Consider the following 24,186-nt stretch of genomic DNA (forward strand, 5'->3'; position numbering starts at 1 on the left):
AAACAACTGAAAGTTGGATTGTTATGTATACAGTGAATCCCAGAAAGTCCTATAAGGATAACTAGGCCTCCAATCCTAACTTTATGGATAGAAGTCACTTTATGAAAATGACAAACTAAAGTTTGAATTAGTTTGTATAGGATTAAGAATAGAAGTCTGAAGTGGGGAATGGGAGTGTGCAGCATGGGAAGTATCATTGTTTTAGGGAGCAGTTGAAAGCTTGTTTTTTTCCAAAGGAATTTGATTCAAGAGCCAACAAAAGTTTTACTTTAGTTCAGTTTTCCTCCATTTTCCACATCTCCAGTAGCTCATAATTGGGAACTTCTGTTATATTTTTATTATTATAAGACAGGAACCTGAGTAGATATTCACTGAATAAAACTATTTGTTGTAGAATGTTTGTTGCCAGCAGACCAACCCTGCTCTCACTGGGATGTGAACACAATTTTTATGTTGTTGTTAATGATTTTTTTACACTAAAATAAGTATGATTGAGTACTTATTTTAATCTCTGTTTGATCTCTTTATTTGATTTAGTCTGTCTAAAACCTAGCTTGTATTTTTGCTAATACCATGAAGCAGTGAAATTTGACTAATAGGCATAATTATCAGTTTTAATACATTGCCTTCAAATGGTTTTAGCATGCTTAAACATAGACTTTCCTATAGTATATTGCATAATGACATTTATTTTTCTTCTCTTTTAGGCTAAATGCTCATTTTGAAATAAATCCAGATTGTTCTGTCTCTCGAGCAGAAATGTATTCTGAGTACCTCTCAACTTGCAGTAAATTAGCTCGTGGTGGAATCCTAACATCAACTGGATTTTATAAATGTCTTAGGTAGGATACATAGTTCTTAACTTTAAATAAAATTAATTTACATCACTTACAACACCTCTTGTTCTTGAGAAAATACTATTTAGTTTCGGACATCTCCACTACTTGAAATTTTGTATGGTTAGGTTGCAGTGTGGTAGAAGTTTAAATACAAGGGAATTTTGGACCTCACATCTGGTGTTTGTGTTTGAACATTTTGAGGTTTATCAAAGAAAGAGAAGGAAGAAATTAAGTTTACCTTTTTTTCATACCTACTTTTGTATGTTAAAGACATGACTTTTCCCCTTTTCAATCTTGAATAATAGTCTATAACTAATGCTCTCTTCAAATATCCAGGTTCTTTGACATTTTTCAAAGTTCATAAAATAGGCATTGCCTAGGTGTAGCCCTTTTGTTAATTATATGTGCAATAGAATTGTTTAAAACCCAACAGTGTTAATGATTTTAAAAATTGGAGAATTGATCTTTTGTATTTCTTTCTTTGCTTCCCACCCTTGCAGAATATAATTGTGAATCATACTGGTTCATACATAAGTAGCAGTTAATATACTGCTGCTGTTCATGTAAACGTTGTTAGAAGTTAGTGTTTTTTCCTAGTGTGCTAGTTATCCAAACTGAGTGTGTGTGTACTTTACAGAACGGTCTTTCCAAATCATACAGTGAAGAGAGTGGAGGATTCCAGTAACAACGGGCAGGCGCATATTCATGTAGTAGGAGTGAAACGGAGGGCTATACCACTTCCTATTCAGATGTACTATCAGCAGCAACCAGTCTCTACTCCTGTCGTTCGTGTTGATTCTGTTCCTGATGTGTCTCCAACTCCTTCTCCCGCAGGTATTAATTTTTATTGTTTTAAGTATTACCAAGTTAATAATAAAATTATATACATTTAAAAAGGATAACTTTTCCTTGTTTTTCCAGTAGCATTTTCTTGCTTGTTTTGTTATTTAATCATATGATACAAAGTGGTTAGATATGAATTTCTTAAAACTATTTTCTCTTGTATTAAGTAAATTAATTCCTATATGCAGCTTTTCAGTCATTTCAATGTGAATTTTGACTTTTCCCTTATATTTTCAGGAATCCCTCATGGACCACAAACTGTAGGAAACCATTTTCAGAGGACTCCTGTTACCAACCAATCTTCAAATTTGACTGCAACACAAATGTCTTTTCCAGTACAAGGTGTTCACACTGTGGCACAGACTGTTTCAAGAATTCCACCAAATCCTTCAGTTCATACCCACCAGCAGCAAAATGCTCCGGTGACTGTCATTCAGAATAAAGCTCCAATTCCTTGTGAAGTCGTTAAGGCTACAGTAATCCAGAATTCTGTACCCCAGACAGCAGTTCCTGTTAGTATTGCTGTGGGAGGAGGAGCTGCACAGAGTTCTGTGGTTCAGAATCATAGTACAGGGCCACAACCTGTTACAGTTGTCAATTCCCAGACATTGCTTCACCATCCATCTGTAATTCCACAACAGTCTCCATTACACACAGTGGTACCGGGACAGATACCTTCTGGCACTCCTGTTACGGTAATTCAACAAGCTGTCCCACAGAGTCATATATTTGGCAGAGTACAGAGCATACCAGCATGTACTTCTACAGTTTCACAGGGTCAACAGTTAATCACCACATCACCCCAGCCTGTGCAAACTTCATCTCAACAGACATCAGCTGGTAGCCAGCCACAAGACACTGTTATCATAGCACCCCCACAGTATGTAACAACTTCTGCATCCAATATTGTCTCAGCAACTTCAGTACAGAATTTTCAGGTAGCTACAGGACAAATGGTTACCATTGCTGGTGTCCCAAGTCCACAACCCTCAAGGGTAGGGTTTCAGAACATTGCACCAAAACCTCTCCCTTCTCAGCAAGGGTCATCAACGGTGGTACAACAACCTATTCAACAACCACAGCAGCCAACCCAACAAAGTGTAGTGATTGTAAGCCAGCCAGCTCAACAAGGTCAAACTTACGCACCAGCCATTCACCAAATTGTTCTTGCTAATCCAGCAGCTCTTCCAGCTGGTCAGACAGTTCAGCTAACTGGACAACCAAACATAACTCCATCTTCCTCACCATCACCTGTCCCAGCTTCTAATAACCAAGTCCCTACTGCCATGTCATCTTCCACCCCTCAATCACAGGGACCACCTCCTACTGTCAGTCAAATGCTATCTGTGAAAAGGCAGCAACAGCAGCAGCATTCACCAGCACCCCCACCACAACAGGTACAAGTACAAGTTCAGCAGCCACAAGTACAGATGCAAGTTCAACCACAACAAACAAATGCTGGAGTTGGTCAGCCTGCTTCTGGTGAGTCGAGTCTGATAAAACAATTGCTGCTTCCAAAGCGTGGTCCTTCAACTCCAGGGGGTAAGCTGATTCTACCAGCTCCACAGATTCCTCCCCCTAATAATGCAAGAGCTCCCAGCCCTCAGGTGGTGTACCAGGTGGCCAACAACCAAGCAGCAGGTTTTGGAGTGCAGGGGCAAACTCCAGCGCAGCAGCTATTGGTTGGGCAGCAAAATGTTCAGTTGGTCCAAAGTGCAATGCCACCCACAGGGGGAGTGCAAACCGTGCCCATCTCGAACTTACAAATATTGCCAGGCCCACTGATCTCAAATAGCCCAGCAACAATTTTTCAAGGGACTTCTGGCAACCAGGTAACCATAACAGTTGTGCCAAATACAAGTTTTGCAACTGCAACTGTGAGTCAGGGAAATGCAACTCAGCTCATTGCTCCAGCAGGAATTACCATGAGCGGGACCCAGGCAGGAGTTGGACTTCAGGTGCAAACGCTTCCAGCCACTCAAGCATCTCCAGCTGGACAATCATCTTGTACTACTGCTACTCCCCCATTCAAAGGTGATAAAATAATTTGCCAAAAGGAGGAGGAAGCAAAAGAAGCAACAGGTTTACATGTTCATGAACGTAAAATTGAAGTCATGGAGAACCCGTCCTGCCGACGAGGTACCACGAACACCAGCAATGGGGATACAAAGGAAAATGAAATGCAGGTGGGAAGTCTTTTAAATGGGAGAAAGTACAGTGACTCAAGTCTACCTCCTTCAAACTCAGGGAAAATTCAAAGTGAGGCTAATCAGTGCTCACTAATCAGTAATGGGCCATCGTTAGAATTAAGTGAGAATGGAGCGTCTGGAAAACAGAACTTGGAACAAATGGACATGCAGGATATCAAAAATGATTTGAGAAAACCTCTAGTTAATGGAATCTGCGATTTTGATAAAGGAGATGGTTCTCATTTAAGCAAAAACATTCCAAATCACAAAACTTCCAATCATGTAGGAAATGGTGAGATATCTCCAGTGGAACCACAGGGGACTTTAGATGCCACTCAGCAAGATACTGCCAAAGGTGATCAACTAGAAAGAATTTCTAATGGACCTATATTAACTTTGGGTGGTTCACCATCTGTGAGCAGTATACAGGAGGCTTCAAATGTGGCAACCCAGCAATTTAGTGGTACTGATTTGCCTAATGGACCTCTAGCTTCAAGTTTGAATTCAGATGTGCCTCAGCAACGCCCAAGTGTAGTTGTCTCACCACATTCTACAACCTCTGTTATACAGGGGCATCAAATCATAGCAGTTCCCCACTCAGGATCAAGAGTGTCCCATTCTCCTGCCCTATCATCTGACGTTCGGTCTACAAATGGCACAGCAGAATGCAAAACTGTAAAGAGGCCAGCAGAGGATAATGACAGGGAAACAGCCACAGGAATTCCAAATAAAGTAGGCGTTAGAATTGTTACAATCAGTGACCCCAACAATGCTGGCTGTAGTGCAACAATGGTTGCCGTGCCAGCAGGAGCAGATCCAAGCACTGTAGCTAAAGTAGCAATAGAAAGTGCTGTTCAGCAAAAGCAGCAGCATCCACCGTCATACATACAGAATGTGGTCCCACAGGTAAGTCCTCCTGTCACATTGCACTTACAGAAGTTCTGATTTTGGAAATAAGATTTTAGGGGGAAAAGTACCTTTTTCCATGTCTCATCTTGAAGTTAATCGTGCTAGATCACCAATGTACTCAAACTTTTGTGCTTTTTTCCCGTTTTTTGTAATGTTAAACAGTTTCCAGTTGTTAACTTTAGCATATAGTTTAAAGACTCTATTTTGTTATAGACCTAAATTAGTGACTTTGTAGACCCAAGATAGAGAAGCACTTTTAATCTCACATTTTTTGGAGAATTTTTGAAATGTAACTTAACCTTTTGTAGTTTGCGGTGAGGGGGATGTTACGAAGAGTACTCCAAAAGGGAATTTCTGTATTTGATTTTGACACGAGGGGTTTTCATAGTACTTTTGTAAAAAAGATGAATCTCGTAAGAATTTTATGAAGTGTGTTCTTGTTATATTTATGTATTGAATTAGTAACCTTTATTCTTTAAAAGTATAATCATACTATTCTGATATTATTAATTTTGTGTTTCTTACTCATTTGCTCTATTGTGATGTTTCTGCTATTCCCTTTTTAATACCTACTAACCCCTCTGCATGCCTTTGTAAATAAATGTGTTTTCTATGATCAGTGCTACTGTACTGAGGGTCCAATCAGCCTGTAGAGATTTTAAGGATAGCTGTGTATTATTTCCACTGAAACTAGGGGTTCACTTAACAGTTGTTTCTCACCTATTTCCTGGATTACTTCTCCTTCACTCTCTCTTTCCTAATTACTACGTGGCCAGAACTTTCTGTGACTATTGCCAACTCTGCTAGCACTCTTCTGGCTTGGGTTTCTTCTCTGTGCTTATGGTAATGATAGCAGATCTATGGCCACTGTTGGTGTTCCAAATCTAGGTGTGGGGAAAGAGAGGGCAGCAAATGGGAGATGACAGAACAAAGAAACCGCTTGCTTCAGAACACTTCGTGCACTAATATACATATTTGTTCATGTGAATGGATAAAGCTGGACAGTGCTGCTCGGGTGGCATAATGAAATTGTAATTCATTTGTAGTATTGCTTAGATATATTTCATGGTACCTAAATAGTTTGAGTATTCTTTAGTGGATGTTAGGTACATGGCAATAATAGTTTTGGTGGAAAATACTAAATCATTTTTACTCACTCTTTTACAAGTTGAGTTTTTCATTTATTACACAAAAAATGGTAAAGAGTGCAATGTGTAGCATTATAGTTAACATTCAGTTAGTTGGGTTTTTATATTTTTTCTTATATTTAATAATTTCTCAATTCATCTTGATTACGTGCCTGTTTTTTCCTCTTACTTTCCTTTTTAATCTTAAATAGTTATAATAGACCAAGCCAAATTAGAGAAAAACTCCCATTAGGAGGAATTGCTTCATCTCGCCAACCCTTATTTTTGGTATCTTGAATCTTCCAGTGTGCTTATATTATGTAATGATAACTAAGTAACAAAAACAAACAATAATACTACCTAAGACTAGGACCTGTGCTAGGAGCTTTACACTAAAGCATTTTTTCATTTAATCCTCACAGCTCTTTAATAAGTAAATATTGTAATTATATTTTAGAGATGAGGCTCCAAGATGCTAAATAATTTACCCAAGATCACCAATATGTTCACCTCATACTGGTCACCACCAATGTAATAGTGCTAGGACTGAAACCTGTGTGTGTGTCTGAAACCAACACTCAATGCTCTTAACCCATTTCTCCACTATTCTAAAATGTTCCTTTATAAATTTCTAGAAAGCCTTTTTATATATAACATACTGATTACTTGAAGTATCATGTTATAGGATGTGAGTACCATCAAATGATAATCGTAGGATAGTAATGCTAAAACTCTTTGCTTAACACATTGGACATGCATGCATCTAATTCAAACCATAAAATCAATTCATTTTATTCCTAATCTGAAAAATGGGTACTAAATTTCCATATGCTCTCCCCAAGAATATAATTTAATTAAAATAGCTACACTCATTATTTCTAAAATTGGTATTTGGTTGGCATGTAGAAATTTAAAACTTTGCAAGGAAAAAGAGATGTAGCATACATGGTGTCTATGAGGATGAGAATCAGAAACTACGATTCTTACGTACAGTGCTTAGCACAGTGCCTACTGCATAGTTAGGCACTCAATGATGGTGCAGGTATTTATCTTCCTATATAGGATAAAGTGCCTGTAAAGGTTAAAAAATGGTCAGCTGTTCAAGATGGAATTATCGTAAGTTTCCTTTAAAGGGCAGATTGTTGGGCCTTCTTGAGAGACTGCTAGTAGAAAACAATCCATTGTTGCCAAGATTCTTTACATTTCTTTATATACTTTTTTTATGGCCAATTTTATCTTTTTAAATAATTTTTTTTTTCAATTACAGTTGACATACACTATTATATTAGTTTCAGGTGTACAACAGTGATTAGATATTTATATAACTTACGAAGTAATCACCCCAATAAATCTAGTACCCATCTAACATCATACGTAGTTATTGCAATATTACTATATATCCTATGCTGTACTTCCCCATGCCTATTTGTAACAACCAATTTGTATTTCTTCATCCCTTCCCCTTTTTCACCCATCCCCCAACCCTCTCCCATCTGTCAATCATGAAAATGGTCTCTGTATCTATGAGTTTGTTTCTCTTTTGTTTGTCCATTTATTTTGTTTTTTAAATTCCACATGTAAGTGAAATCATTCGGTATTTCTCTTTCCCTGTCAGACTTATTTTACTTAGTGTTATACTCTCTAGGTCCATCCCTGTTGTTATGGATAGCAAGATTTCATTCTTTTTTTATGGCTAATAGTCCATTGAGTATAAGTGCCACTTCTTTATCCATTCATCTATTGATGGATATTTAAGTTGCTTCCATATCTTGGCTATTATAAATAAAGCTGCAGTAAACACATGGATGCATATGTCTTTTCAAATTAGTGGTTTGGTTTCTTTGGATATATACCCAGAAGTGGAATTGCTGCGTCCTTTTTTTCTTGTTATAGCCTTTGTTTTAAAGTTTATTTTGTCTGGTATACGTATTGCTACCTCAGCTTTTTAATTTTTTATTTCATGAAGTATCTTTTCCACCCCTTTTACTTTCAGTCTGTGTGTCTTTCGATCTGAAGTGAGTCTTTTGTAGGGAGCATACGTAAGGGTCTTGTTTTCTTATCCATGCAGCCACCCAATGTCTTTTGATTGGAGCATTTAATCCATTTACATTTAAAATAATTGTTGATATATATGTAGTTACTGCCATTTTATTTTTCATATTTTATTTTTCATTTTCCTTCTTAAAGAAGTCTCTTTAATATTTCTTGTAATACTGGTTTGGTGGTGATGAACTCCTTTAGCTTTTTCTTGTCTGGGAAGCTCTTTATCTGTCCTTCGATTCTAAATGATAGTTTTGCTGGGTTAGAGTAATCTTAATTGTAGGTCCTCGCTTTTCATCACTTTAAATATTTCGTGCCAGTACTTTCTGGCATGCAAAGTTTCTGTTAAGAAATCAGCTGACAATCTTACGGGAGTTCCCTTGTAGGTAATAAAGTGCTTTTCTCTTGTTGCTTTTGAGATTCTGTCTTAAAGCTTTGGCATTTTAATTATGATGTGTCTTGGCGTGGGCCTTTTTGGGTTCATCTTGTTTGAGGCTCTCTGTGCTCCCTGGGCTTATATGTCTGTTTCCTTCGCCAGGTTAGGGAAGTTTTCCATCATTATTTCTTAAAAATAGGTTTTCAATTCCTTGTTCTCTTCTCCTTCTTGTACCCCTATGATGCTTGATGTTGTTCCAGAAGCCCCCTTAAACCTCATTTTTTTTATTTATTTTTTTCTTCTCTGATTGGGGGTTTTCTGCTACTTTTATTTTCCAGATTGCTGCTTCATCTAATCTGCTGTTGATTCCCTCTAATGTATTATTCAATTCAGTTACTGTATTCTTCATTTCTGACTGGTTCTTTTTTTGTTTTCTAGCTCCATTTTTATGTTTCATAACTCTGTTGAAGTTCTCCCTGAGATTATTGAGCATCCTTATAACCAATATTTTGAACTCTGCAGCTGGTAGATTGCTTGTCTCCATTTTGTTTAGTTCTTTTTCTGGAGTTTTGTTCTCTTATTTGGGACATATTTATTTCTCTCCTCATTTTGGCTGCTTCCCTGTGTTTGTTTCTATGTATTAGGTAGGGCTGTTATGTCTCCCAGTCTTGGTATTGTGGCCTTATGTTGTAGCTGTCCTTTGGGGCCCAGTAGCGCAGTATTCCTGGTCACCTGAGCTGGGTACTGCAGGTGTGTCCCTTCTGTCGATTGTGTGTGCCCTCCTGTTGGAGTTGAGCCTTGGTTGCTCAACTTGGTTGGCATATCAGTGGGAAGGATTGACCGTCAGGCTGATTGGTTGTGAGGACCTTCTGTAACTACAATGGAGGAGCTGTTGTGCAGGGGCTGGTCCTACGGAGCAGGATTCTGTTTAGTGGGGCTCTGGTGCCTGCCCAGTCTGCCTTTTGGGTATGTCATTTGTGGAGGTAGTTGGGTGGTGCTCTGGTGTGGTCTGAAGCTGGCCACTGGGTGTATTTGTTCTGGGACCTCTTGGGAGGGGCTCTGGTGTAGGCCAAGGTCATCCACTGCCTGTGCCCTGCTTTGGCCCAGTTGGTATGAGTTACAAAGTGATCTGCACATGGTTGCCACTTGTACTGGGCTTAGAGGTGCATGGGAGAGGTTTATCTGGGAACGGGCTAGTGCTGGGTTTGGGGCTACTTAGCAGGAGGTACAGGGCATACCGAGGCCAAATGCTGCTTCTTTGCGGTTTGTCACCTTTGAAAGATTTTAGGAAAGTCTGAAGCATGAGTCAAGACAGGCTGTTTGTATGGAAAAGCCACTGGAAGCAGCTTGGGTGGGATGGGGTCTCAGTGAATCACTAGCATGGGGTGACTCAGCTATGAGAACAGCCTGAGTCTGCACACCAGGAGTAGGGAGGGCTCAACAAAGAACAGTTGGCACCTACCAGCAATTCTGTCTGGTAGGAAGCCCTGAAGCCAGACAATACAGTTCCTCCCCTTATGTCCCTGGTGCCTTTTGAGCTGCTGGCCCAGTGCTGGAGCTCAGAGCAAGTCTGTCAGTAAGTCCATGCACGGGCCCTTTAAGAGAAACGCCTAGGACTCCAGCTGCCTTCTGTCTCGCTCAACCCCAATCTCCTCTAGTTTTCACAGCCAGAAGTTATGGGGACTTCTCTTCCCAGCACTGGAACCCTGGTTGGGAAGCCTGGGACCCCTCACTGCTCAGGGGGGACCTCCACAGCTGAGACATCACTCCTGATTTTTAACCACCACACATGGTTGTGGGATCAGCCAGTTTCACACCTCGGCCCCTCCTACCAGTTTTGATGTGGCTACTTTTGGAACTCTTTAGTTATAGGACTTCTGTTCAGCTAGACTTCATGTGGTTCTCAATGATGGTTTTTCTGAAGTATAGTTGTAATTTTGATGTGGTCGTGGGAGGAGGTGAGCACAGCGTTTACCTACTCCACCATCTTGACCGGAAGCACCAATCTAGATTTCTTTATACACTCATAAAGTTTCATTTTAGACCTTGGTTTAACACCATTTTACATTTGAATCGGTACTTTAAATGGGTAGATAAAATAGAGGATTTTAAATGTGATTTTTTTTCAGCCAAACCTTGTTATTTCCACCATTTTAGAGGTCTGGGCATGTTAAGGAGACACCTGGACCCCAAGAAGGGGCTTCTAGACTTGCAGAGTGCTCAGTGGTGGAAAGACTGCAGGGAAATGTCCCTGCTGAGAATGACCAACAGGTGTTCCTTCGTAATACCATTGTTATTTCATTCTTTCCTCGAAGTTTTTCCTTCTCACTCCCATTAATCAGCTGTATTTCATTACAAAAAGAAATTAGCAACACATGAAGAAAGATATATGAATGTAAACGATGTAACCATAGATTTTGCATTTAAGTAGTATTTAGCTGGGTAGCATACATAAATACAAATAAATTATACCTATTTCAAGGCAAATTTCTTTATTTGTAATTGTTTATTTTCATTCTGTTACATTTGCAAGTTAAAGTGCAGTGTATAGCATACTGTTTCTGAAAGCCCTACCCTCTTCCACTATTTATGAGTTGATATCTTCTGGAGGTATAAAACTTGATTGGCATATAAAAAAATGAAAATGAATGAAAAATGAAACATTTTAGTTATAAATACATATCTAAAGATTGTCTTTTTTAGGATCATGTAAAACACCTGTTGAACATACCTATATCTGTTAATCCCATGGTCTGATGACATACTAAATTCTTGTATATAAAATAAGGATGTACCTATTATATATAAGGTATTTTACATATGCTGTTCCTCAGTTGTCTGTCCTTCACAAATGAATCGTTCCTGATATGGTGCTGTGTGACAGTGTTAATATTGATATCTTTCTGCTCCCTTCCTTTCTTTGTGTACTAAACTTCTATGTATTTTCCCCAAGAATGTAATTTATTTAGAAGAGCTACATTCTCGATTTCTAAAATTGGTATTTGATTGGCATGTAGAAATTGGAGCTTAAAAAGTTACTCAATCCATTAGCAAGCAGATTGGTAGCCTTAAAGGGGCAGCATTTAGTCACAGCCATAGATCATTTTAGCAAGAGTCACAAGAATATCATTTGAGTGTTTTTTTTAAGAGTACTAGTGGCCAGATTTGTAGACTAGTAGCACATTGTAATAACTAAGATAGGTATTACCACTAAACATAATTTTTGTGTTTACATTTCATTGTGTTTTTACAAGAGAGGCTTGGAATGTATTGATTCTCTAGATTTATATTTAATTAGAGGGGAAAAAACTTGGTGGTTTAAAAAAATAATGAATGTTAGAGCAGAAAGAGCTTTAGATATTATCTTGTCCAAAACCCTCATTTTTAAGCATCGAAGTAACTTTCCCACACGCACAAAGATCTTCTCTTCCAGTAATTTCTATTACTATCTTAATTCTGTTCTATAAACATCTATACATTTAGACTAAGTATAATGTCTTTCACATGACATTTAGAGTAAATCTAATTCTTGTTTCTTACAAGCATTAGAAAGTATCTCTCTTTACTTCTCTCATTTAGAATACACTGTCCCAGTTCTTTCAGTTAGACCTTAGGTGTCGTGGTGTCTGGTTTATTCATCAACATATTTACCTCAACCAGTTCCATTTTACAAGTGGCTTTCAACATGTGTAGCTAGAATTGAAGATGGTATTTCATTACTACTTAGTAAAGCATTTATTTTGAGGAGAATTGATTATGACTATAGTTTTTCTAACACAGATTGAAATGTTCAAGTTTTAGAATAAACTTAAATTTATTCTAAGGTTTTTAAAATGTAATATTAATTAAAAAAATAAAGATTTAAAAGCCTCAAATCTCAAGGTTTATAACAGAAAATATTATTAATCTAGGATTTTCAGCCATAATTTACTCTAGAAAAGGTGATACAGGAAAGCAAGATTATAATTTCTTATTTTAAGAAAAAGAGCACTGTCTGCCAAAAATAAAACTGCTACATTAAGATTTTTAGTTAATTTTACATACAAAAGAAATCACAGAATTGTTTCGTATCCGTTGTGTAATTTTACCGTTCTGGTCACTCACTATGGGAATTGTGCCTTTTCTGCCTTGATTAAAAAGAACTATAATATTAAAAATTAGCTCTATCTCAATAGAGTAGAGCAATGGTACAGAATATTCCTCAAGAGTGATCATTCAATGACTTTGAAATCTACTTTTACATTTCAGTACGGTTACAACTTTTACATCCTAAAAGAAACGTATTTTGCGTTCTCATGTAAAAGACCTACTTCTCAAAACATAACTAATTTAAATGGTACTTTGAAAAACATGCAGTATGATATAAACAACCTATTTGAAAATTAGTTTTGTTGAAAGAAATGTGTAATTTTTTAATATAGGAGGAAACCTAAAAATATTAAGTCCTATGGTCAAAGAAAATATGAGTATTGAAATTTCTCATTTGGTATGTTTTGTAGTTACTTTCTGTTTCATTGATATATTTAGCTTAATTCTTTTTCTGTTTCTTTACTTTTTATTTTGAATTTTTTTAAACATACACAAAAGTAGAGTCGATAAGTTCCCCATGTATCTATCACCTAGCTTCAAATGTTACTGCCATTTTGCCTTTCTAGTTTCATCTGTTCCCCACCACCATCATTTTTTTTTCTGTCGTACTTTAAAGCAAATCCCAAATATTTACCAATAAATCTTCAGTATCTATTTCTCTAGTAGTTAAGAACTTCTAAATATATATCTTCACAATACCAAATCACCCCTAACAAAAATAGTAATTTCTTAATATTATCTGACACCCAGTTCATGTTTAGTATTCTCTAGGGGTCTTAAAAACTGGTTTGTTTTTTACACAACTTGCTCAAATTAGGATCCACCAGATTTCCACACACTGCATTTAGTTAATAGGTCTTTTATTTATTCTTAATTTAAGAGTTTGGATTAACTTGAGTCATCCATGCCGTATCTCTCACTTGGGGATTAAAACACCTATGTTTCTGTTATTAAATTTTCTATGTGACACCAGTAAGAGTTCCACAATTTAAAAAAAAAAAAATAGGATAAAGATTTCTTAGCACTTATCAAAATAAACATAAGCTTAATTTACGTATATATGACAAGATAGTCAATAAAATACCTAACATAAATGGTAATGTAGAGAATCAGAAAGTTCATTCTGAGGGAATATGATACCTCTGACAAATTTACCCTTTAAAATTTTGAGATATTTGTAACTTGTCACTCTTCAGTATTTGTATTTGTCTGTAACTGATCCTCTTGGTACCTCCCACTTATTAGAATTTCCAGGATTTTTTTTTTTATTTTTTTTTTAAGGAGGGCACATGCGGGGATTGAACTGGCAACTTGGTGTTATTAGCACCATGCTCTAACCAACTGAGCTAACTGGACACCCCCAGAATTTCCAGAATTTTTAATGTAATATTTTCATTTCAAGAAAATAGTTTGGCTGATTTATTTTAATATAAATAGACTGATTCTGATGCTATCGTCCTTTCTCTTCTCTTTGACCCTCTTTTTTTTTCTTTTTTTTTGTCTGGTGTTCTCTCCATCAGTTTTTATGCCTGTATGAATTTGAAGGTGAATAATTGTCAGATTCATGTTTCCAGCATTAGCTTCTGTTGATAGACATTTGTAGTTATTAATCTGTCACTGTCCCCAAAGCAAAGTGAATTCATCATCTTTCCTCCAAAATTTGGTTTCCCTTCTGGACTTCTCTACTAGCAAAATAATAACATAATAATTGCCATTTATTGAAAATATAGAGCTAGGCTCATGTATAATTTCTCTAGTCTTCCCACCATCCCATAAGTTAGATTGTATTACTTACACTTTATAGATGAGGGAACTGAGGATCGGAGAGCTTCAGTAGGTTGCCCAGGGTTGCATAGCTAGTTAAAAGGCAGATTGGAATTTGAGTCCTGATCTGTCAAGCTGGACAGTCCACATCCTATCCATGACACACACTTGTACTGCCCTAAAGTGTTTTTCATGCATGTATGTTTTCTCACTAACAATATTATAAAATCTTAAGGGTAGGATCCTATTATAGAAATAATTTCAATCAAATTCTAACCAAAAGTAGATTTTTTTCTTAGAGCTTAGAACTCAAAAGTTCTTAGGACTTCACATTTTTAAGAACTTTTTCTTTCAGCATTTTATCCTCTTTTTTCATTTTTATGCTATAGCCTTACATGTTTCTGTTTGTGTATTTAAAAATATTATGGCTTTTAATCTGAAGTTTTCAGTAATTTTTAACTTAGTTTTATCCAACCATTTCCCATATTATAAATGAACAAGTATATTTAATATTTTCTCAAAGTTTAAGTTTATTGCCTTTGAACAATGCTTTGAAAATGGCATGCTACCATTTCTATGACATACTCCATATTATTTTTCCCTTAGAGGTATGTTATGAATGAAATCTGAGTTAAGGATTCAAAGAAAATATATTTCCTCAAATTAGTTTAAGCTACATTATAATTATACATTTTTCAGAGAGAAAGGGATGGGATATAGAAATTTAAAAGAGCTTATATTTAAAAGGCTTATACCTACAATAAGAACCTTTTACTTGTAGTATTCATTAAAAATTGTAACTGAGCAACTTTAAAGATTAAAGTTGTTAGTTAAAACAGCTTACTGCAAAATAACATTTACAACATTCTACTCTATAGGGTTACATCATTTTTAACTCTGAAATTTTCTTTGCTTTTTACTATATACGTTCATTAAAAAATCTAAAGGAAGTATTATGCAAAGAAATAATAATTTGCAGTTCTTGTGAAGAATATACGTAAGTAAATCAAATGGGTACATTTGTAGTAGATTTGTTTTTCATTTTAATCTATAGTTGTGTTTCTACCAAATTTTATTAATATAAAATATCTTAATTCTAAATTATGTATATTCTATAACAATAACAACAATGTGGTCTTGCCTCTGTGGTTCATATGAAATAAAAGAATCTGACTCCCTAAATATTTTTGTAAAAACAGTTATATTTCTAAAGAATTTTTAAAAATTTAAATTATTTTTTAAAATAATCATTGAAACTACAAATGTAAATTTCATGTTGGAAGTACGTAACTCTAAATGTAATCAAACTTCAAAGCTTATACTATAAATTGTAAATGGTTATCAATGTCATCTCACAAACTGCGATTTTGCTTTTTCACAGAACACTCCTATGACGCCTTCACCAGCTGTACAAGTGCAGAACCAGCCTAACAGTTCTCAGCCTTCTCCATTCAGTGCATCTAGTCAACATGGGGATTCAGTGAGAAAACCTGGACACAACTTCATGTGTCTGTGGCAGTCTTGTAAAAAGTAAATGGCAATTTTATTTGATATACATAAATGCTCTTTGTTTTGAATGCTTTTAAATTTCTATATCTATAGTTTCATGGAAATTTTATTTTGAAGCCACTAACTTTTAGTAAAAATATTTTATGTTAAAAGTGATGTTTATGCAGATTCAGTGGCACCTAAGCAAAGAAATTTATATAAATGGTGGAAAGAATTCATTGCATAGTGGTAGGTTATTAGGGAAGGTGTTTCAGTATTAGTTTTTAACAAAAGAATTTGATTTTGTATTTACCTATGAAAAAAGATAGGTTTTTTTGTTTGTTTGTTTGTTTAATTTTACTGGGGAATATTGGGGCTCATCAGCTCCATGTCATTGTTCTTCAATCTAGCTGTGGAGGGCGCAGCTCAGCTCCAAGTCCAGTCGCTGTTTTTAATCTTAGTTGCAGGGGGCGCAGCCCACCATCCCATAAGGGAATTGAACTGGCAACCTTGTTATGGAGAGCTCGCGCTCTAACCAAATGAGCCATCCGGAGGCCCCAAGAGATAGGTTTTTTTAAAGTGACTTGAAGTTAGTAGCGGCTGTTGAATTTCTTTGTAGTAGTAGAAACTTACAGGTAATCTATTAGGAAGAACGGCTTGTCTTAAATTTGAGTTTGGGATGGACACCCATGAAAATTCTTTTTAAAGTCGTATCATCTTACAATTTAATAACTAAGAAGAAATATGAGTAGAACAGAACTTCTTAAACAAGGCTTTCTCAGACTTGAAGGAAAACTTGAGAATAGTTTAAAATGTTTAAAATAAAATCTTAGTTCCTTTAGCTGTACTCAGCCAAGACCCTTTGCCTTGTCACTTTTTAGAGCTCAAGGACCAAGGCACTTATCTTAATGGACTAATATTCTCATCTTTTAGATATCAAAGATTCTGTTTCACTTTTCCTAACTAACTGATAGAAGAAATTATCACATCCTTTTATAAATTATATTTGCTATTCATAATTTTTATGATTGTATTATAGGTATTGTATTTCACTGTAAACTTCACATAAAGATTTGTTGTAGGATTGTGGCTATCACTGTAGCCTAGGGATTAGTTAATAGTATGTAAAATTTCCTTGGACCGTGTTTATCAAACTTTAAATCTCAACCCAGTCATAAGGTTATCAGATCATTTTGGCAGGTTTCTCTCTACCAGTGCTTGTTTTTCTTTTCAATGAAAAAAATGAATAAAATACATCAGATTCAATTATGTTAGTAAGGTAAGTATTGTTTCCAGTTATATGTGTATATTATATATATGTGTGTGTACTAGATCATAGTGGATAATGTTTGTCAAAAAGGTTGTTTAAAAAATCAGTGCTTTAGATTGTCTTCTAATTGTTTCTTTCATTCATTTAATTCATCCATCTCTTTTGTTTTGGAAATTTCTGTTTTTGTTTTTTCATGGCAAATACTAACTGATAGAGTAGGTCATGAGCTAATGCTGTTTATTGACTAAAAAGTTTGTGAATAGCTGCTTTACATGAAGTGTTTAGAGTATTTCAAGAAAGAGAAATTTTGCTGAAAGATTAAATGGGCAGCACAGTTATCTATCTTGCTGGTAGGGTAAACATTATAAAATTCGATGATGTACCTTTCTATTGTAAGTCTTTTCCGAATAAGACAGGCTCAATAAGTCTTAGAGCCAATTTTTAAGCTATTTTTAGATACTGCATTAGTAATCAGTTCAGTTTGATTCTGCAAATATTTATGGAACACCTTCTAGGACAGTGCATGTATTAGGAACTACAAATATGAAGATCACACTCAGCCTTTAGGAAAACAGATCCCCCCCAAAAACAATCAAATTACGGTATAAACCAGTGCTGTAACAAGATAGTTTCATAGTGTTACTGGCAGCATAGGTGGACAGTTAATACACTGCTGGGATAGATGGTTGGGAAAGTTTCACTACAGATTACTTTTGAGTTGGGTCTTGAAGAATGAGTAGGAGTTTGTCATGCAATAATAATTCCAGTCAGAATAGCAAGTGCAGGGAATTAATAGAACAAGGCTAGTATGCCCATGGAATTAGGAGAAGCTTAGGATACCAAGAGCATAAGGACATGAAGAGAGTTGTTAGTTTAAACTGCAAGTGGAAAAATACGTGTCATGGCTATTGGCCACTAAGTGGCTATGCTCTAATTTTAACGTCAGATCAAAAATCTTAACAACCTTTCTTGTTTTCATAAGATTTAGAACTAAAATTATTTCCTTCACTGATATATTACTGTGAAATGCTTAATATTTAAAGTTGAAATCACTGTGCACTTTTTTCCTTTCATAGAATTAAAAATGACTTTGAATCATACATTTAACCTGTTTTTAGTTCTATGATACTACCATATTTTACATGGTCTTTTTGTATTTGTAATTCTTCTTTTCTGTATATAATACAGATGTTTTTTATTGAGCCTCCCACTCTTACCTCAATTCATGTTAGTAATTTCTTTTTAATCTGCAGGCATGTACTGTGTTTCCCCGAAAATAAGACGTAGCTGGACAATCAGCTCTAATGCATCTTTTGGAGCAAAAATTAATATAAGACCTGGTATTATATGTTATGTTATGTTATATATGACCGAGTCTTATATTAATTTTTGCTCCAAAAGACCCATTAGAGCTGATTGTTCAGCTAGGCCTTATTTTCGGGGAAACACGGTATCTCTAAAAAATGGGGACTCCACTCTTTAAACATAATGTACGCATCTGCAGAAAAATAACATAATCCCTTCAACATTATGAGTTCTTCAAATATCCAGTCAGTGTTTACGTTGTCTTTGTTTATTTAGAGTTTGAATTAGAATCCAGATTCAAACATTGCCTCTGGTTGAAATGTCCTTTAAGTCTCTTTTAATCTGTAGATTACCCCTCCATCTCTCTTTGAATTTTTTCCTTGACATTTTTTCTTAATAAAAGCAGGTCATTTATCCCACAGAAAATCACATCTGGATTTTGCTGGTATTGTTGGCATATTGCTCTGATCCTGTTTTTCCTGTAAGTTGGTAGTTAGGTACAGATTTTTTATCAGATTCTGGTTTGATTTTTTCTAACAACCATTTTAGAAATGGTGCTGTGTACTTCCATCAGGAGATATATAACTTCTTCTCTTTTAGGGGTAAACAGTCATTGAGCGTCATTGCCTAGGTCCATTATTTCATTAAGGTTTTTAAAATGCAAAAGTTCCCCTTATATAAACTGATTTCTCTGAAGAACAGTTAGTTCCTAGAGAAAAGGCTGGATAGATTATTGATTATTTCCCTTTTTTACCAATTTTCAAAATAATGAGTTGTTAGCTAACACTACACAAAGGTGACCATGAACCTTGGCAGTTTTGTTTTTGATTTTAGTATCATAAACAAAGTTATGAATTTAAACATATTTGAGGTATTTCTATCTATTGCAGTTATTATGTCCTTCTTGATGTCCAAATTGTCCCATCTTTGGCCAGTGAAGGCCTGTTGAAGCTGGTTCCCAAGTCCCTTGGTTGTGATCTTAATATGTCTTTGATAGCTTCCTTGGTCTCTGTTAGACAAAATGTTCCAGGCTTATCTTGTACATTTCCTGCTCTATACCTGGAATAAACTATTTTTCCAAGGATTCTGGTATGTTTTAAAGGGAAATGGTATTTAGTCTAGGGGTACCCATTGCTTTTAAGTTCGTTTTTATTTCTATGACTTTCAGTTGACAGACCAGAAAAACGAATGGTTTTTATCTCATGTTCAGAAAGACTTTCTCAACTCTTAGTAGATCATAAAATACACTTTTTGTTGCCTTCCACTACTTCAATATTTTAACTTTTTGTTCCATCTGTAATTGGTTTTGTGTATAAAGTGAAGTATGAATCCAGCTTTATTGCTTTCCAAGTGGCTAATATACTGACAAGTTCATCTTTCCCTTAAGCATTTGAGTTGCTACCTTGGATATATACTAAATTCATGTATGCTTTTTCTGTTTCTGGATTACTTGTCTCTGTCCTTATCATACCTTCACTTTAAATTTTAATGTTGTATATGGCAATTTCCTCCTCCTAATTTTTCTTTTGCAGAGTGTTTCTCATTATCTTTTTAAGCATATACCTGTACCAGGCCCTGGACAACTTTTTATTTATTTATTTATTTTTTTTAATTGGGGAACAGTGTGGTTTTCCAGGACTCATCAGCTCCAAGTCAATCTAGTTGTGGAGGGTGCAGCTCAGCTCCAAGTCAAGTCATTGTTTTCGTTATTTTCAATCTAGCTGTGAAGGGCACAGCTCACTGGCCCATGTGGGAATTGAACTGGCGATGTTGGTGCTATGAGCACTGTGCTCTAACCAACTGAGCCAACCAGCCTCCCCAACTTTTTAAATTAGAATGACGTATAATTGAGACTTAGTACCTACACAGGTACTTATTCTTTCAAATGAATTTTAGAATGTTCCTAGAGATCCCAAAAAAAGAACACGATGGGATTTTCATTGCAATTGCTTTTAATGAATACGTATTTTGTTTGTTTTTTGGTAGTGAACATTTTTTCAATATTGATTCTTCCCTTACAAGAAAAAGGTACCAGCCTGTATGTAGTATTATAATATTTTATACCCCAGTAGAGTTTTAATGTTTTCTTCACATAAATTATGTAGGTTTGTTAAGTTTATTGCTAGTTGTGGTTCTTTTTTGTTGTTGTTGCTATCATAAATGATCTATTATATTTTTCGACTGATGGTGGTGTTCTATATTTATACCTCTTATTTTATCATCTCATCCAATTGTAGTATCTAATGTTTTCAGAACAGATATATAATAGTAATAATATTCATCCTTACCTTTTAAAAAAATTAATGGGCTATCTTTAGAGCTGTTTTAGGTTTATGGAAAAATTGAGCTAGTATAGAGAGTTCCCATATACTTCTTCTTCCCTGCATAATTTCCCCTAATATTAACATCTTGAAGTAGTGTTGTATATGTTATGATTGATGAGTAATATTTATATAGTATTAACTAAAGTTCATAGTTTCCATTAGGTTTCAGTTTTTGTGTTACATAATTATGTGATACATATAATGTCATGTGTCCACCATTACAGAATCATACAGAATAGTTTCACCACCCTGAAAATCCCCTATGTTTTGCCTTTTCCAGAATGTCATACAGGTGGAATCATACAATATATAGCCTTTTCAGACTGGCTTCTTTCACTCAGTAATATGTATTTAAGGTTTCGCCATGTCTTTTCTGGCTTGATAGCTCATTTTTTATTGATGAATAATATTCCATTGTATGGATGTATCAGTTTGCTTATCCATTCACCTATTGAAGGATATTTTGGTTTCTTCTGATTTTGTCAGTAATAAAGCTGCTATAAAAGTTTGTGTGCAGGTTTTTGTGTGGACATAATTTTTCAACTCATTTGAACAAATACCTAGGATCACAATTTCTTGATCATATGGTACGAATATGTTTAGCTTGTTAAGAAACTGCCAGATTGTTTTCCAAAGTGGCTGTACCATTTTGCATTCTTAACAGCAATGATTGAGAGTTCCTGTTGCTCCATAGCCTCATCAACATTTGGCATTGTCAGTTTTTTAGGTTTTAGCCATTCATACAGTACAATAGATGTGTATTGTATCTTTATTTTAATTTGTGTTTCCCCATTGAAAGATGTTGAGCATCTTTTCATATACTTATTTGCCATCTCTATATTATCTTTGTTGGAGTGATTTAACCCATTTTTTGCGAGTTTTTAGTAATCCTTGGGTATTAGATTCTGTATCTGTTGATATGATTATATAATTTTTCTTCTTTAACCTGTTGATGTGATGGATTATATCAATTAATTTTTGAATGTTAATTTGACAGCTTTGTATACCTGGAATAAATAAATAAATAAAATGTTCAGCTTAGCTTAATATATTGATTCAATGCTCTCACAGTTAGACTCAGTGGCTCAGAAAAGGGGTAGAGCAGGGTAAGGGCACACAGCAACACAGTCCATCTGTCATTTTACATTGTTACATAGCGATTTTTATACATTGTTTGCTTCAAGTGGCTAATATTTTTCCTGTAGATTTTTACATCTCTGTTCATGAGAGATAATGGACTGTAGCTTACTTGTGTTTGTTTTTTGGTGTCAGGGTAATACTGGCTTCATAGAATGAGTTAGGAAGTGTTTACTCTGCATTTTCGGGTAGGAAAATTAGAATTGGTATCATTTCTTAAATGTCGGGTATAAGTCACCAGTAAAACCATCTTGGCCTGGTGCTTTCTTTTCTGGAAGGCAATTAATCATTGATTCAATTTCTTTAATCGTCATAGGCTTATTCAGATTATATATTTCTTCTTGTGTGAGCTTTAGCAGATTGTGTCTTTTAGAGAGCTAGTCCATTTCATCTAAGTTACCAAATTTGTGGTATAGAGTTCTTCATAATATTCCTTTATTATCCTTTTAATATCCATGGGCTCAGTAGCAATGGCTACTGATATTATTTGTGATATTAATAATTTGTGACTTCCCCCCGTTTTTTTTCTTGGTTAAGTTAGCTAGAGATTTATGTATTTTATTGACCTTTATAAGTAGAACCAGCTTTTGGTCTTGTTGATTTTTTCTATTGATTCCCTTTTTTCATTTAATTGGTTTCTGCTCTTATTTTATTATTTCTTTTCTTCTGCTTACTTTGAGTTTATATTGCTCTTCTTTCTCTAGTTTTCTAAGGTGGAAGCTTAGATTATTGGTTTTAGATCTTCTTTTCTAATACATACGTTCAATGTTATAACTTTCCCTCGAGATACTGCTTTAGCTATGTTCCACAAATTTTGGTAAGTTGTATTTTCATTTTCACTTAGTTCAAAATATTTTAGAAGTGTGTCGTTTAATCTCCAAATATTTTGGGATATTACAGCTATCTTTTTCTTAGGGACTTCTAGTTTAATTCCATTGTGATCTGATGGCATACTTTATATGATTTATTTTAAATTTGTTAAGGTGTGTTTTACATCCCAGAATGTGGTCTATCATGGTGAGTGTTCTGTGTGAGCATGAGAAGAATGTATTTTCTGCTGTTATTGGATGAAGTATTGTATAAATGTCAATTAGATTCAGTTGATTGATGGGACTCTTCAGTTCAACTGTATCCTTACTGATTTTCTGCCTGGTGGATCTGTCCATTACTAATAGAGGTGCACTGAAGTCTTCAAGTATAATAGTGTATGTCTTCATTTCTCCTTGTAGTTCTATCAGATTTTGCCTCGTATTTTGATGCTTTGTGTTAGGAGCATATACCTTAAGAACTGTATGTCTTTGTGAAGAATTGACCTTCTTACTATGCACAGTGTTCCTCTTTATCCCTCGTAATATCCTTACTCTGAAGTCTGTTTTGTCTGAGATTAATATCACTCCAGCTTTCTTTTGATTAGTGTTAGCATGGTGTATCTTTCACCATCCCTTTACTTTTAATCATCTGTGTCTTTATATTTAACCACACAGAGTTGGGTGGGTTTTTTTTAATCCACTCTGCCAGTTTCTTTGTCTTTTAATTCATGTATTTAGACCATTCACGTTTAAAGTGATTATTGATACAGTTGCATTAATATCATATTTGTAAATGTTTTCTGTTCATTTCACTTGTTCTTTGCTTCTTTTGTCTTCCCGTGTTATTCTGCTTTCTTTGGTTTTAATTGAGTATATGTTTCCATTTTCTTTTCTCTCTTAGCATGTCAGTTATACTTCTTTTAATAATTTTTGTGGTTGTCCTAGAGTTTGAAATACATACTTACAACTGATGTAAGTCCTCTTTCAAACCGCTTCGTGGTGGTGCAGGTATTTTGTAACAGTATCCTTACTTCTTCCCTAGTGCCCCTTATGCCATTGCTGTCATTCATGTTACTTATTCTGAAACTGTAATCACCAAATAACATTGTTGCTATTATTTTGAATACTAACTTATTAGATCAATTAAGAGTAAGAAAAATAAAATACTGTATTTTACCTCCATTTATTCCTTTTCTAACACCCTTTCTTTGTATAGATCTGAGTTTCTGACCTCTATCATTTTCCTTCTCTCTGAAGAACTTCTTTTAATATTTCTTGTAAGACAGGTCTACTGTGCAAATGCCCTCAGATTTTGTTTGTCTCAGAAAGTCTTTATTTCTCCTTCACTTTTGAAAGATAATTTTCTGGACACAAAATTCTAAGTTAGTGGGTCTTTTTCTTTCAACACTTTAAATGTTTCAATCTTGCTTGCAGGAGGCATTGCAAGAGACATTACCCTATCTCTTCTCAGTAAGGTGTGTTTTCCTCTAGCTTCTTTCAAGATAGTTTGTCTTTGGTTTTAGCGGTTTGAATATGATATGCTTACATGTTGGGTTTTCTTTACATTTATCATACTTAGTATTCTCTGAATTTCCTAAATCTGTGATTTGGTATGTGTCATAAATTTTGGAAAATTCTTAGCCGTCCTTGAAATATTTTTTCTGTTTTTTTTCTCTT

At 35.2% G+C, this 24,186-nt stretch overlaps 1 protein-coding gene across 1 annotated transcript in view; it reads left to right on the forward strand.

Annotated features, from left to right (window-relative positions):
- Positions 1–24,186, forward strand: part of ARID2 (AT-rich interaction domain 2) — a 149,467-nt gene that overhangs the window by 102,151 nt on the left and 23,130 nt on the right. Inside the window, exons 13-16 of the mRNA XM_074325806.2 lie at positions 708–842; positions 1,477–1,673; positions 1,920–4,777; positions 15,558–15,706. Coding sequence (XP_074181907.1) covers positions 708–842; positions 1,477–1,673; positions 1,920–4,777; positions 15,558–15,706 — 3,339 coding nt within the window. The remainder of the gene's footprint in view (positions 1–707; positions 843–1,476; positions 1,674–1,919; positions 4,778–15,557; positions 15,707–24,186) is intronic.

This window comes from Rhinolophus sinicus, chromosome 1 (assembly GCF_057876585.1).
Source record: "Rhinolophus sinicus isolate RSI-liver-muscle chromosome 1, RSI-T2T, whole genome shotgun sequence".
Taxonomy (NCBI): domain Eukaryota; kingdom Metazoa; phylum Chordata; class Mammalia; order Chiroptera; family Rhinolophidae; genus Rhinolophus; species Rhinolophus sinicus.